This window comes from Saimiri boliviensis, chromosome 15, assembly GCF_048565385.1.
Source record: "Saimiri boliviensis isolate mSaiBol1 chromosome 15, mSaiBol1.pri, whole genome shotgun sequence".
Classification (NCBI taxonomy): Eukaryota; Metazoa; Chordata; class Mammalia; order Primates; family Cebidae; genus Saimiri; species Saimiri boliviensis.
This window is the reverse complement of record NC_133463.1, coordinates 9,786,995-9,802,977: the sequence shown is the minus strand read 5'-3', so window position 1 is coordinate 9,802,977 and position 15,983 is coordinate 9,786,995. Positions and strand designations below refer to the sequence as shown.

The window sequence follows — 15,983 nt, the reverse complement described above, 5'->3', positions numbered from 1 at the left end:
TGTGTGCCTGTAATCCCAGCTACTCAGGAAGCTGAGGCAGGAGAATTGCCTGAACCCAGGAGTTGGAGGTTGCGGTGAGCCGAGATCGTGCCATTGCACTCCAGCCTGGGTAACAAGAGCGAAACTCCCCCTCAAAAAAAAAAAAAAAAAAAAAAGAACTTACCACAACTTGGGATACATGTAGTTTTCAGATTGAGCTGACCTGTGGGCTACCTATTTTGTCATCAGACACAGATCACCAATATTTTGGTAATATTTTATTTAAAAAAAAAAGCACAGGAAATTCTCTAAAAATAAAGTATTGATTAAGCAATCGTACTTTGCTTTCAGATATCATTGCCCTTCTTTGCTGTCTCTAAGGCATCATTGCTTCCCTTTTGCACAATTTCTTTTTCATTTCCTCTTTGCAAATACTAATGGCCCTATGCGAAGAAAATGAAAATATCTCAGTGTTGTACCACCCACTGTATTTTTAAGTCTTTTTATTTTGATAAAAATACATAATCATAGGGAATCCCCCCACCACCATCCCACATAGCAGTGAAGATGAAGGGCTTCTAAGTTATAGATCATTGGAAGGGAGCTTTTGGTTGGGCGAGTGGCTCACGCTTGTAATCCCAGCACTTTGGGAGGCCAAAGCAGGCGAATCACTTGAGGCCAGCAGTTTGAGACCAGCCTGGCCAATGTAGCAAAACCTCCATCTCTACTAAAGATACAAAAATTTAGCCAGGTGTGATGGTGTATGCTGTAATCCCAGCTGCTGCTGAGACTAAGACATGAGAATCGCTTAAACCTGGGAGTTGGGGGTTTCAGTGAGCCGAGATTATACCACTGTCCTCCAGCCTGGGTGACAAAGCAAAACCCTGTCTCCAAAAAGAATGAAAGGTAGATTTCAAAAGAGAAAAAGAACTTTTTAACTTAATGTGGTATTTTTGCTCTATAAAATAAATAAGGAAAATATGTCTGTATTGGGAGATAAAATTCATTTGATACTCCTTTGTTTGGTTATCTATTCATTCTCTCTGGGTACTCTAGAAAATGAGTGGCCTGAAAAGGAACATCCTACTTGTACGGATAAGAGAACTGATGTTGGGGTTTCCTGGTTCCACTTTGGAATTCATTGACTTTTTCCTGTTGGTTCTTATAGACAGGCCATTGCCCCTCACTTCTCAGTTAGTTTTTATTATCTGTATACTAAATATAAAACATTTCTAAACATCAGTAAGGCTACTTTTTATGGTAAATTTCAAAAAGATGTTCTAGAGCTATATTTTAGTGAATTGCTCAAAATGAGTTAAAAATATAAAACACGGCCGGGCGCGGTGGCTCAAGCTTGTAATCCCAGCACTTTGGGAGGCCGAGGCGGGTGGATCACGAGGTCAAGAGATCGAGACCATCCTGGTCAACATGGTGAAACCCCGTCTCTACTAAAAATACAAAAAATTAGCTGGGCATGGTGGCGCGCGCCTGTAATCCCAGCTACTCAGGAGGCTGAGGCAGGAGAATTGCCCGAACCCAGGAGGCGGAGGTAGCGGTGAGCCGAGATCGCGCCATTGCACTCCAGCCTGGGTAACAAGAGCGAAACTCCGTCTCAAAAAAAAAAAATAATAGCCGGGCGCGGTGGCTCAAGCCTGTAATCCCAGCACTTTGGGAGGCCGAGGCGGGTGGATCACGAGGTCAAGAGATCGAGACCATCCCGGTCAACATGGTGAAACCCCATCTCTACTAAAAATACAAAAAATTAGCTGGGCATGGTGGCACGTGCCTGTAATCCCAGCTACTCAGGAGGCTGAGGCAGGAGAATTGCCTGAACCCAGGAGGCGGAGGTTGCGGTGAGCCGAGATCGCGCCATTGCACTCCAGCCTGGGTAACAAGAGCGAAACTCCATCTCAAAAAATAATAATAATAATAATAATAATAATAATAATAAATAAAACACACGAATTCAGAAAGGGCCTCCTTATTTTTTATTAACTTTAGTTAACCATGACATCTAATTCAGGAAAGCAAATACTGTAGTTTTCCACATTCTAGTTACAAAATGCATTTTTGGGGACCTGCTACGACTCGGGCGAGTTAGGCGCATGTCTTGGCTATGTCTCCTGCTTCTCAGTAGTTGCTCTGGCTCCTTTCTGTTCCCCTCTGTAGGGACCAGCAGCCCATCTGAGAGTCTCGTCCTTTCCTCCTCTATCAGGGACTAATGCAGTCACCAGGCATGTTTTCACTTTGGAAATTTCTATTAGAAATGGGAGTCAAATTAATGTGATCTACTTGTATTATTTGATTTCTTAGTATTAACATTAGAGAATGTGAATGCTTGTTTTCTGAGGCAAAACAAGTGTTTTTGAAAACCTTTTATTATAATTGCTATTGTTTTAAGATTTTTTCAAATAGCTGCTTAGTTTCAAAATACCGTTCTATTAGCTTATTCAATTTGTTAGACCACATTGTGTTCATACGACATTATGTTTGACTTGAATATAGATATATACAGTTGTCCTTTGATATCCATGAGAGATTAGTTCAAGGACTTCCCTGGGATACCAAAATTCACAGATGCTCAAGTCCCTGATATAAAATAGCATAGTATTTGCATATAACCTATGCACACCCTCTCATGAACTCTTCAAATCATCTCTAAATTACTTATAATACTTAACACAATGTAAATACTATGTAAATAGTTGTTGTGCTGTACTGTGTAAGGAGTAATTACCCAAGAAAGTCTGTACATGTTCAGTACACGTGCAGTTTTTTAAAAATATTTTCAGTCTGTGGTTGGCCGAGTCCGTGGATGCAAAACCCACAAATACAGAGGGCCAACTATAAATTCTGTCTTATGTCTATTACGGGGACTAAGCGAGCCTGTAGGTCATTGTGGTGCTGGTAAGCACTTGCCCTGTTTTAATTTTTTTCATTCATTCAACAGTTATTTTAACTGCCTTTTATGAGAAACAGTGAGTAAAACTGGCATAACCTCTCTGCCCTTGTACTGTCTACAGTTATTTTTTGTTCTTAGATTATTTTAACATAGTTTTTTCCTGTTACTTCTCACAAATAATTGATTTTACAAACCTATGGAAAGTGAATGCTATAAAAATTTAGAAATTATACAGAAACACTGAAGTTGTTTCTTAAAATTGTTCTAAGTATACTGTTGCCCTTACTTCAGAATTGACTGCCTTCAGTTGTTATCTTAGTAATAGATTCTTTCACATCATTCAAAACTCTTTTGTGTTGCTTACATGTCAATTACCGTATTAAGAACTGGTAAGTTTCCTTTTGCAACCTACTTTATTTACTCTATATAAAAAACCTGATTTAAGGAAATTTTTGACATTTTCTGTGTTGCTTACTAAAGGCATCTTATTAGCATAAAGGAGAATAAAACTTTGATGTTGATGGTATTTGTCCTTAATTAGCTAAATCTTTGACTTTTAAATATGAAAGAATTATTGATGCAGGTAAGTGAAAAATTCACATCTCTTAGCCAAATGTTTATCAGAACTATGGAAGCAGTTTCAATACAGGCCTGTTCTTTTGCTGGTATCTCATAGGAGTTGATTTTAGTAGATGTTCTGATATATGACTCATTTTTGCTTGTTAATTTTCTATATGAGTCACTGTTTTAGAATAATGTAAAACATCTGAAGGTAAATCTGTGTGTGTGTGTGCACAAACACACCATACTCTCTCTAACCATTGTTTATGTAAAGCTGCCCTGGGAAAAAAAATGCCTCTTCCGGTACCAACAAAAACTAGAAGGGTATTCTAAACTGCTGTTCATCTTAGAGCACTTTGAAATGGGTATATGTATTTTCTACTTTGGTTCACAGTTCTTCAGACCAAGGCAAAGAAAAATTTTCATCACTCGAAAAGCACAATAACCTTGGCCGGGCGCGGTGGCTCACGCTTGTAATCTCAGCACTTTGGGAGGCCGAGGCGGGTGGATCACCTGAGGTTGGGAGTTCAAGACCAACCTGACCAACATGGAGAAACCCCGTCTCTACTAAAAATACAAAATTAGCCAGGCGTGGTGGCGCATGCCTATAATCTCAGCTACACGGGAGGCTGAGGCAGGAGAATCACTTGAACCCGGGAGGCGGAGGTTGCGGTGAGCCGAGATCACACCATTGCACTCCAGCCTGGAGAAACAAGAGTGAAACTTCATCTCAAAAAATAAAAAAGAAAGAAAAGCACAATAACCAATCTTTGATGAGTTTTGTTTTTGTTTTTGTTTTTAAGTAGAAAGGAAAAACAGGTATAAAACCAAGTTTTGCTGCACTTTTCAGAATAGTGCTCCTAGTGCTTTTTAAGTTTTTCTTAATACTATGCAGGAGAACATACAGATAATTTTATCTAACTTTCCAGATATGTTTACATAAATACAAACTGTATATTTGTATTATATCCATCCAAATAATTATTTCTAACCAGTCCCGATTTCTCTTTTGGGGGGAAATATTTAACAGAACTTTGAAATTATATGGCAACTCATAAGAACTCAAAATAGGTTCAATTTAAGGAAATTAAGAACTTTGAGATTATATTTTGGAATAACAAAGTAAAATGACTGGTGTGTTATTTTAGATTGTAAAATATATAGCATGGGTAATTTCTAGACTATTGGAATATATCACATGATACATAATTTTAAACTGTGTTGAAATACTTAGATGCTAAAGTTTTTATTGTAAAATGCCATTGAACAATAAGCATAAATAAAGATTTTATGAATGTATTTGAGATGCAATAAAATATATATGGACTGGAGAAAATATATATAAACTTAGTGTTTACTAGTTAACTTGGGTTTTCTGCTTGTTTCTACCCAAATCATTATCCACTCAGAGGTATTAGCTATTATTTTACATTATAGTTATTTCAATTATTTAAAACTGACTTAATAAACTGTCTTTTAAATTTTTAAGTTCTAAATTTAATTCCTTTTGGACATTTGGCCTATTTGGCAACTCTAGAAGAGAAAATAGGCACGATCCCCTCTTCTGGTCTTTTAAGTAGAGTGACAGGATTTATCCACTTGCAAATTGGTTTGCTAACCTGCCTTGTCATAGAAAACAGTAGGATAAAAAAAGTAAAGTCATGGTTTTAGGGCATTCATCCCTTCTTTACCACACATACGCTGTCAAGTTGTTCATCTTCTGTGGGCCGCTCACCTTAAAATGACAGTGATGGTGAACACGTCCACCTCTCAGATTCATTGAATTCCAGGGAGATAATAGAGATGAAAACACTCCACACGTGTCAGGTATTTATATTCTTAAAATAACAATACCCACAAAATGGTCTTTCATATCCTTAATTAACCTACAAAAAAACTCAGTATGTGCTCTGGGCAAGTAAGTATTTATAAAGTTAATTTTATTATTTTGTAATTTTGCTGTGCAGAATTTCGTTCTTCCATTTATGCATGTCCTGTGCTTTACAAAAGAATGGAGCTTTTGCTTTAATGTTTAAAATATATTTTATAGGTCTAAATTTTTGGTGTTTCTTATCTTTTAAACTGTAAAAATAATGAGGTTTTCAGATATACTCTTAGTATTTTTATAATGATGCTTGAATGCCTTCTATTAAATAATTTATTTAGACATCATCAAATTCTTCAATATCAAAATTTTATTGCAGGGGACATTTTTAGATTGGTGTTAAGAACTTGAAAGTTATTTTTATTTAACCTGTCACTAACATATCCTTTTGTTATTATACTTTAATTTTCTCTTTATAATCATGATTTCTCAATGTTCATCTTTAAAATATTCTGAGTTTACTGATCTCTTGTGCCTGTCCTCTCTACAATAGATAATTCTAGATTATTCTGCCTTTTGACCATTATTCTCTTCATAATTACTTGTACGATCATGAATTATTAACAGAATTTTTCCTATATATTATCTCAGTCTACTAATGATCATGATACTAATACACATTTTAAGCTTTTTTTTTTTTTTTTTTTTTTGAGACGGAGTTTCACTCTTGTTACCCAGGCTGGAGTGCAATGGCGCGATCTCGGCTCACCGCAACCTCCGCCTCCTGGGTTCAGGCAATTCTCCTGCCTCAGCCTCCTGAGTAGCTGGGATTACAGGCGCGCGCCACCATGCCCAGCTAATGTTTTGTATTTTTAGTAGAGACGGGGTTTCACCATGTTGACCAGGATGGTCTCGATCTCTCGACCTCGTGATCCACCCGCCTCGGCCTCCCAAAGTGCTGGGATTACAGGCTTGAGCCACCGCGCCCGGCCCATTTTAAGCTTTTTTAAGTGTTTTCAACAATGACCTCTTAAACCAAATGATACTTTCTTCCTAACACCCCCTTCGTCTGCAGCAAATCTGTATTTAACTTCTCTTGCATGGCTTTTGAAATCTAAAGAGTTGTTGCTACATTTCAGCCATCCTTGCAGCATTCTGAAAAATAAAATGGCAGGTGTTGCCGATAGCAAAAGTGGGACTCAGAAGCCCGAGTTGTGCTAGTGTCCACAGTATGGGTGTGAGTGCTTTCACCGGGAGCCTGTTGTTCTTTGGGTGGCTCCAGATGGACCCTCCAAAAGGGGCCTAAGTTTGTCACTTCCATAACGTTCATAAACTTAATAAAATTTTGATCATTTGGTATATAAGCAGTAACTCTAATACCCATTCCGTCGGTAAGTTAGATTTTAAAAATAAATAAATAAATTTGGGAAAGAAGTGGGGAGTCATTCAGCATCACAAATTGCTATTTATCTAGGTAATACTATTTTACTTTTTATCTATGCATTTGTTTGGTCATGTAAATGTGCTTAGACCTAATAGACATCATAGTTGGTGAAAATTAATGCATGACTCATAAGCAGAGTACGGAATGTAAGCATGTGCCACGAAACCGCAATTCTTTTGTTCTGTACTTTCCATCATTTACACACTGGGTCCGTTTAGAGGATAGTCCATTTTCACTTTTTTTTCATAGATTGGCCAAAATGGGAAGGATTGGATTCCACTCTCTTCCACGAAGAGTCAATGGGACTGGCTAAGATCAAAGTCTGAGGCTTTTTCCATCTGTAATCAGGTATGCATTAAACTAAAAATCACTATAATTCTATGCATGCACCTTTAAAGTATTTGACTGATATGCATATTATGAATGTTATCTTTTATTAGATACTGAGTTCATAACCTTATCCTATAGTTCGAAATGCACCTGTAATAATTAATTTGAGTTTTGTAATATACTAAAAGTTATTATCAGCCATGAAAAAAATTTCAGCTGGTCTTAGAAAAGTGTAATATTTGAAATCAGTGCAATCTTCATTGCTCAGTATGTACATCCAAAGATAACAGAATGTATTTGTTACTCTACATTGATTATCACCAATTTTAGTACAATCAAATGTTCGTATATTGCATATTGGTGCACTTCTAATAATTTTTTTAATAACTTATAAGTTGTTTTTCTTAACTGGAATTCTCTGCCCATTATAGTTGAATTTTATAACACAATGGCAAATATGACCAGTCTTTGAAGTATTTTCAAATATTAGTTATATACAGGGATTTAGATACGTTGCATTCCATGTAGATTTTACAATTGGAAAATGATCAACTTGTTTCCCATGATGTTTTAAATAGGTGCATAAAAGTATCATGTTAGGAAATCAAATAATGAAAATTAAAGTTTGTTTCTTGCCTTGGTAGAATGCTTTATACCAGTTTGTAGCGTCATTACTGGTTACAGCAGAATAGCTGTATAATAGATATTTCTGAGGGAGGCAGAGGAGCTAGCTTTTAAATGAGAATATAACAGAAAAAGAGCAAGAAGTCCTTGAGATCCAGAAAATCTAAAACAAAAGGAGCATATGTTAGTGTTAGTAATGTCAGTTGCATTGTGTTAATGTCACTTTTAAACTGCAAGTTGGATTTTTAGACAGTTTGAATAGCACAAAGACCTTGCCAGTATCTACCTAATAAAGAAAGACACTTGAAGCAAATACTGATTAACTTACCCATATCAAGTGAGTGGATAATTGCTGTATTTTGCCTGTTTAGGAACAGCCTTTCCATTAAAATACAGCAAGACCTATTGTAACATACAGTTAATTTTACAAAAATGTAGCTATTTAGAGCTCCTGTGAAAGTATGACTAGAATCCGTGAACGTCAGCCTAATATACTTAGCTTATATGGCAAGTGTCAGCGTCACACAGTCTGATGTCAAAACACAGATGATATAAGGAAGTTGGTTTTCTTTTTTTAAACATGTAATAGGATGGAAAATTCAATTGATTAGTAGTTGCTAACAGCCATTTAGTCATATTCAGGTTTTCAATTAAAAAATCAGACATTTTTTAAAGAGGTTGCAAGTATTATTTCTACAGTCTCTTAAAGGTACATCCCAGGCCAAGTGCAGTGGCTCACACATGTAATCCCAGCACGTTGGGAGGCTGAGACTGGAGGACTGCTTGAGCCTGGGAGTTTAAGACCAGCCTGGGCAACATACTGAGACCCTGTACCTACAAAAAAATTAAAAATAATTAGCCAGGCATAATGGCATGCACCTGTAGTCCCAGCTACTCAAGAGGCTGAGGCACTTGAAGGTAGCTTGAGCCGGGGAAGTCAAGGCTGCAGTGAGCTGTGATTGCCCCACTGCACTCCAGCCTTGACGACAGAGTCAGACACTGTCTCAAAAAAAAAAAAAAAAAAAAAAAAAAAAAAAAATGTACATCACTCAACTAGTCTTCACAAACATTGAAGAACTGGAACTTTGAGGAGTTGGTTTTCTCACCCTAAGAAATAGAGTCTATAATATTTATTATGTTTTGTTAGATTTTTAAAGGTTTTAATTCATTTTTGAATTTTTTATTTAAAAAGAAACACTCCTTGCTGTACAATATGTACATTTCCTTCCTTTTTGCAGCACCAATAGCAAATTGAAATTCTGACACACCTTTTTACCAGCCTGAAACACCTCTTTGAGGATGTGTGGTGTGCTAAGTCAGAGGCCCACACAGGTCTGCTGCACAGGGGTTGCAGGTGTGTCCAAAGGCCGATGCCCTCAGCTCTCAGGGATGCCTGCTGACTCCGGTTTACCTACTAACTTCAGTGTGCCTAAAATTTCGGTGATGTGAAAAATGATGAGGAAAATTACATTCGCCACGTCTTTCTCCCAAAATGACCAAGTGCCATGCTCTTCACTTAATAAAACATCAAAAAGTTTTACTGTTTGAAGAATTCATATTTGTTAGGAAGATGAATCATTTCTACTCTTGACTCAGGAATCCCTCAGAGTATGACGACACGGGTACAACGGTTAAATTTTTACTTTGGGTGGTGCATCCAACTCTTTCAGGCCTCTAGAGTTTCTGCTGAAGTACTTCTTCCACAGACTCGATGGTTCTTAAGATGCCTAAAAGAGTTTCCAGTTGTTTATTTATCTCTGTTTTCCTATAATGCAGTCTGACTAGAGCTGATGTGTACAGATCAAACTGATTTTTAGAGACTGAAATATTGGCTGAAACATTTTTAGTCCGATTTATGTTCTCTCATCTTTTGTAAAAACCGAAGCTCAATAATACCACTTTTAGAGTCATGTTTTGATGCTTCATGAGAGTTCCTGAAATCACTACTGCTATGCCTAAGTATAACATGTGTCAAGTGGAATTTCAGGGTATGTATGAACTGTTCATTCTGAGCAATGCATTTCTATGTATTTTGACAAATATAAAGAAACCTATGGGGTTTCTAATGTAATGTAATGATATTACATTAGACCAGCTGAATCCATTTTATTGGTTTCTTTTTTAATTCAAAAGCATCACATAGCAAATAAAATTTTTAAAAATTGAGTTTAGTTACAAACTAGTTGTTTCTTATTTTTTTTTTCCAGTCCCTTTTTGCTTTCTTTTACGACCACATGAAACTTGAGAAGCCACCTAAAGCTATATCATTTAGTGGAGTTGGGCAGTTCCCAAGTGTCCAACAAGAAGGCCTGGTTTAGGCTGCGATGGCCACTGTCATTCCTGGTGATTTGTCAGAAGTAAGAGATACCCAGAAAGTCCCTTCAGGGAAACGTAAGCGTGGTGAAACCAAACCAAGAAAAAACTTTCCTTGCCAACTGTGTGACAAGGCCTTTAACAGTGTTGAGAAATTAAAGGTTCACTCCTACTCTCACACAGGAGAGAGGCCCTACAAGTGCACACAACAAGACTGCACCAAGGCCTTTGTTTCTAAGTACAAATTACAAAGGTATTAAACTCTATTTGTCTTTCAGATTATATTTTCTCTTATGTTGGCTGTTTGAAGCCATTGTAAGCGTATGTATTTGTATACACATTTTTCAGCTGATTTGCAGAGAGGAAATGTTAAGTAGATTAGACATTGGTTAGTTTTTAGTATTCTAAAGCACATACTTTTATGTGTTAGTGTCTTTGGACTTCTTAAGATAAAATGCTTAATGAGTAGAATTTCCATTTGTAGAGAGAAATTACGACAAGGAAAGGGTATGGACGTTTACGTGAGTATATTCAGTCTTGCTCATTTGCTTTTGTAACGATAGCGGAAAACCAGCAAAAACTAAAGTGGCAACTTAAATGGCTCAAGTTTTGCAGTAATTAGGTATATTAACTATCCTTGTGGTATATATTAAGTTAAAACAGTTTCCATTACTGAGGGAATTCTGTGTTAGCGTAGCAGTTTAGTTTCCATTTGAAAAGTGAATACATGCCATTTTTGTCATGATAATTACTTATAGACCGTATCTGTGTTTAAAGGCACATGGCTACTCACTCTCCTGAGAAAACCCACAAGTGTAATTATTGTGAGAAAATGTTTCACCGGAAAGATCATCTGAAGAATCACCTCCATACACACGACCCTAACAAAGAGACGTTTAAGTGCGAAGAATGTGGCAAGAACTACAATACCAAGCTTGGGTTTAAACGTCACTTGGCCTTGCATGCCGCCACGAGTGGTGACCTCACCTGCAAGGTATGTTTGCAAACTTTTGAAAGCACGGGAGTGCTTCTGGAGCACCTTAAATCCCATGCAGGCAAGTCGTCTGGTGGGGTTAAAGAAAAAAAGCACCAGTGCGAGCATTGTGATCGCCGATTCTACACCCGAAAGGATGTGCGGAGACACATGGTGGTGCACACTGGAAGAAAGGACTTCCTCTGTCAGTATTGTGCACAGAGATTTGGACGCAAGGATCACCTGACTCGACATATGAAGAAGAGTCACAATCAAGAGCTTCTGAAGGTCAAAACAGAACCAGTGGATTTCCTTGACCCATTTACCTGCAATGTATCTGTGCCTATAAAAGACGAGCTCCTTCCGGTGATGTCCTTACCTTCCAGTGAACTGTTATCAAAGCCATTCACAAACACTTTGCAGTTAAACCTCTACAACACTCCGTTTCAGTCCATGCAGAGCTCGGGATCTGCCCACCAAATGATCACAACTTTACCTTTGGGAATGACATGCCCGATAGATATGGACACTGTTCATCCCTCTCACCACCTTTCTTTCAAATATCCGTTCAGTTCTACCTCATACGCAATTTCTATTCCTGAAAAAGAACAGCCATTAAAGGGGGAAATTGAGAGTTATCTGATGGAGTTACAAGGTGGTGTGCCCTCTTCATCCCAAGATTCTCAAGCATCATCATCATCTAAGCTAGGGTTGGATCCTCAGGTTGGGTCCCTAGATGATGGTGCAGGGGACCTCTCCCTATCCAAAAGCTCTATCTCCATCAGTGACCCCCTAAACACACCAGCATTGGATTTTTCTCAGTTGTTTAATTTCATACCTTTAAATGGTCCTCCCTATAATCCTATATCAGTGGGGAGCCTTGGAATGAGCTATTCCCAGGAAGAAGCACATGCTTCTGTTTCCCAGCTCCCCCCACAAACACAGGATCTTCAGGATCCTGCGAACACTATAGGGCTTGGGTCTCTGCACTCACTGTCAGCAGCTTTCACCAGCAGTTTAAGCACAAGCACCACGCTCCCGCGTTTCCATCAAGCTTTTCAGTAGGATTCTGGGACGTGGATTTATTACAGAAATATATGTATAGCCGTGCCCTGGATGACCATTTTTATTTTAGTGCCTACTTTAAAACAGTATAAAAATTTCTGCTTTTGTATAATACAAATTTTCATTAAGCCAGTATAATAGAAACTAGCATTTAAAACGAGCTTTGGAACCATTTGTGTCCAGTTATGTTTACCTGGGTATTTTGTCCTGATTCACTGCCAATTGTCATATTTTAAGAGGTTTTTTTTTTTTTTCACATAGGAAAGCCATTATTAGTGGTAAACTTTTACAAATACCATTTTCAAATCACTTTTAGATCTTATAATTGTCATTTTTGTCTAATAACAACGGCTCCACCTTTTGACATCTGGCTCATTAAAAAATTTAGCAATAGAATGTAAATTGTATAAAATGCATGTGAATAACTCAAGGTTTAAATTTTTTTACTAGCTTCTAAATGGCATTAATAATCAAGTGCTTCAAATGAATTAAGAGTCCAGTTTAGGGGAGATAACAAATGTTTCTTAGATACACCATAATTTCAGATCAGTATATTTTGAAGACTCACTATTGTCTGGCTCAAATATTTGCCATCTCTATTATGAGCCTTTAAGGAAAACAACCCCTAAATACAAAGCACCAGTATTTACATCAAAAAGAGATTCTTTATAAGGTGACATGGCATTTCGTGTCCCTTAAGAGTTGGTCCTAAATTAGTATCCAGGATATTTTGCTGTGTTTCATCCTTCTTCACATGCCATCTTTTCATTTAATAATAGTAACCATGTATGGCATTGGAGTCTTCAGAGTCCGTATCTCTTTCGTCTTTTCCACCTTTCCCAGCCAAGTGGTGGGTCAAGTGCAGCCAGCAGTTTTTTGGATTATTGATCCACCGTTAGTCCATAATCTAGGGCCATTGTGGAACTGCAGCCATGAGGTGTGTTCATCCCAGGGTGGACTGACTCAGCCTCTGTGGGTGACAGACTCCTAAGCAGGAAGACAGACGGGAAGCACATGGTTACATCTGGGAACTATCTAGGGATCATGGCCCCTGTAGCCAGGATTAAAAACTGGACTTTTCAGAAGTAAAGTAAAAGCATATTGCTTGTATCACTTCTTGCTAAATTTGATACATTTTTCTTTCCCTTAAGAACCAAAAGCAGAAAACAGAAACAACGGTCCTACCGCCAACTTATCTTTCTGATTCAATGTGAATCCATCATCTTTCCTTGCAATTTTTTTAGATGGAGAATTTGAAGTTAAATGCATTAGAAAACTACCTGAGGAACTACCACAAAGTTTTAAGTGACTAGAAATACGTGCAGTTAAATCCCACTTTCATGCATCTGTGGCAATGGTAGGAGTGTTGCAAATAAGTTGAAATTTGTAGAGGGGAACAAAGTAAAGTAGAACAAGACTATCTTGGTTAACATAATCGAGAACATTATCTTCACTGAATAATTATTATAGGCTTTCTTCACGTTAGACCACCAACAAAGTCTTCTTAAAGGTCTAATTATTGTATTTTTCTAAGGGTCAGTTGGGACATTAACCTAAGAAACATATCTAATAAGCACTTGTTAACACCTTATTTTGGGACCCTCTCCGTTGGGGGCAGGGCAAGGGGGGGAGGTTTATAGAAGAGTATATATCTCTTTAAAAAAACAAAAGAAAGAAAGAAAAATATTTCTGAGCACTCATTAGCCCTATATGGAAGCTTCTTTCCTTTTTGTAGGGCCAGTTATTACTGCAGATTGCAATGTTTACCAAGAATTTTTAAAAATGAGTGCAGATTACTGAATATAATACATTATTTAAAATATTGGGGAGTAGTATAATTTGTGGAGAAATGTAAATTGTAATAATGTAAATGGGGGCTTCAATATATATATATAATACACACACACACATATCGCACTTCATAGAATCAAAGTTGCTCTCTGAAGGAGCTTTGGCTCCTGATATTTTATCATGCTCCTATATTTTTTTAATCCTAGGAGCAGTAGTTTTTATACTTATGTATTTAAATTTTATTATGAAAAATTACATTTATTAAAAAAGTGTGTTCCAAAGGCATTAAAATTATATATGTTAATAAGGAAGTACATTTTTAAATTTTTCAAGTGGCTCCTAGCTTTTGGTTAGGAGAATATTTGCTCTGAAAGTAGGCCCTTCGCTCTGCTTCATTACTGCTTCCTTTAGTTTCTATGAAACAGATTGCTTACCTAAATCTTTAGTTGAATGATTAGTGTTCAATATTGCTTTAATCACCATATGAAAGGAAAAAAATTGGTGACAGAGCACAGATAGAAAACCTATTTTTAATAGAAATCACAAATAGCAAGTGTGGAAGCACTACTTTTATTCTGTTTAAAATTTACTTAACAAGTCATCCAATTAGTGACCTGAGACATTGGCCTTACTAGGCTGTATTCACTGCTAACTTAAAAAAGGGAGTACCAGGATTTATTAAATGAAGCATTTTGGAAATGGGGAATAGCGCCATATATGTATGTGTATATATACCTAAATCTCGCCCTGCATGGAATTCATATACATGGAGGCACATCTTTCAGGGCACCAGTGTTAAAATTGTGGAGTCTTAATTTTCAAATGTACACCTCTTTGCCTGTTGCCGCCCCCACAGACTTGAAATAACACTTCAGAATAAGAGGGAATTCAGCAAATTTGTTTTTTAAATTGACTGTAGTGGTCACTAAACCCTTTTTGAGAGAATTTCTATTGAAGATGAGGCAGACTTGCTTATTTGAATTGCACAATGTTCTAATAAGGCTGTAACACAGAATTGGCTCTTTTTTTTCCTAGAAAAAGATTGTTTATTTCTATGTCAACTAGATATGATTAAAAATAAGTATTGCCAATGCTTATTCATCCTCCAGCAGCCAGAATCTTTATCCTTGAAATTTCTGGTAGTGCCTTAGCTTGGTTTAAAAAAAAAAAAAAAGGGATTAACATTAAATAAAAGTAGCTTAGAATTTGGACCTCAGACAAGATATTGAACCTCATTCAGTTTCACTTCCACATGTGTGTACAAATTAGGTCACCAAACACGAAAGTGTGAGTGTGGAAGGATCTTGGCACTGTAAGCAATGCTATCCATTGATGTATACAAGTACTTTATAGTATACTGATCACTGTTAAAACTTTCATTTTAAAATCATTACAAGTTCAGTTTTTAAAAACTTCAGTTGTCCTGGCTGATCATGCATCACTCTTCGTGCAACTTGCTAATTTCATTTAGTGTTCCTTTCAAGCTGTGTATTTTGGCCTATTTGTTGCTTGTGCTTTATTTTTCTTAGGTATTTGTGGAATATAGTGATATATTGTGTTAATTTGGACAGTAGCGGTTTTTAAAAACCATATACTGACTGAAACATGAGCCAGAGCTGATTGCTTTATTAAGCTAATAATGAATGTTAAAGAGTACATATTTTCAGGATCGTTCATCTAGTGAGCAATACACATATTATAGGCCAATATTTTTTTAAAAAATAGAGCTTGGTCAACCTCTATACTACACATATTACAAGATATAGCACTTTCAAAATGAATCTAAACCTTTACAGAAACTTTCTTATAGGTTATGCCTTTTATTTTAAGACTTATTATAATTTGTTTCAAGTGCCATTAGATGATATATATCTTAGGCCTTTGATATATAATGCTTTGTGTACAAAAATGGTAGATGGTATTTTAAACAGGTACATTTTTACAGTGTTTTCTTATCAATTTGCTATATTGCACAGAATCAGTGTGTGTCTTTTCATAAGGTTTTACAATGGTTTATTTTTTTACAAGGTTTACGTGTCTCAAAGCACACTGTCTTCCCAGTACGTAAGTTAAAAAATACCAGTTCACCCAAGTTGCTTCTAGCCTACTGAGATCCATGTGACATTGGAGGAGATCTTTTAAATGTCAAGTATTCGTCATTAGCAATGGCTGACTG

At 36.8% G+C, this 15,983-nt stretch overlaps 1 protein-coding gene across 3 annotated transcripts in view; it reads left to right on the top strand.

Annotated features, from left to right (window-relative positions):
- The window catches only part of PLAG1 (PLAG1 zinc finger), a 50,432-nt gene extending 35,449 nt beyond the window's left edge, over nucleotides 1–14,983 (top strand). For 2 of the 3 annotated variants that reach the window (XM_003935504.4, XM_003935503.4), the window contains 3 exons: nucleotides 6,961–7,059; nucleotides 9,873–10,231; nucleotides 10,756–14,983. In XM_003935504.4, coding sequence (XP_003935553.2) covers nucleotides 9,990–10,231; nucleotides 10,756–12,016 — 1,503 coding nt within the window. In that variant the 5' untranslated portion in view covers nucleotides 6,961–7,059; nucleotides 9,873–9,989 and the 3' untranslated portion in view covers nucleotides 12,017–14,983. The remainder of the gene's footprint in view (nucleotides 1–6,960; nucleotides 7,060–9,872; nucleotides 10,232–10,755) is intronic. The other variant, XM_010346031.3, reaches the window with a different exon arrangement.
- Nucleotides 14,984–15,983: the final 1,000 nt, after the last annotated feature.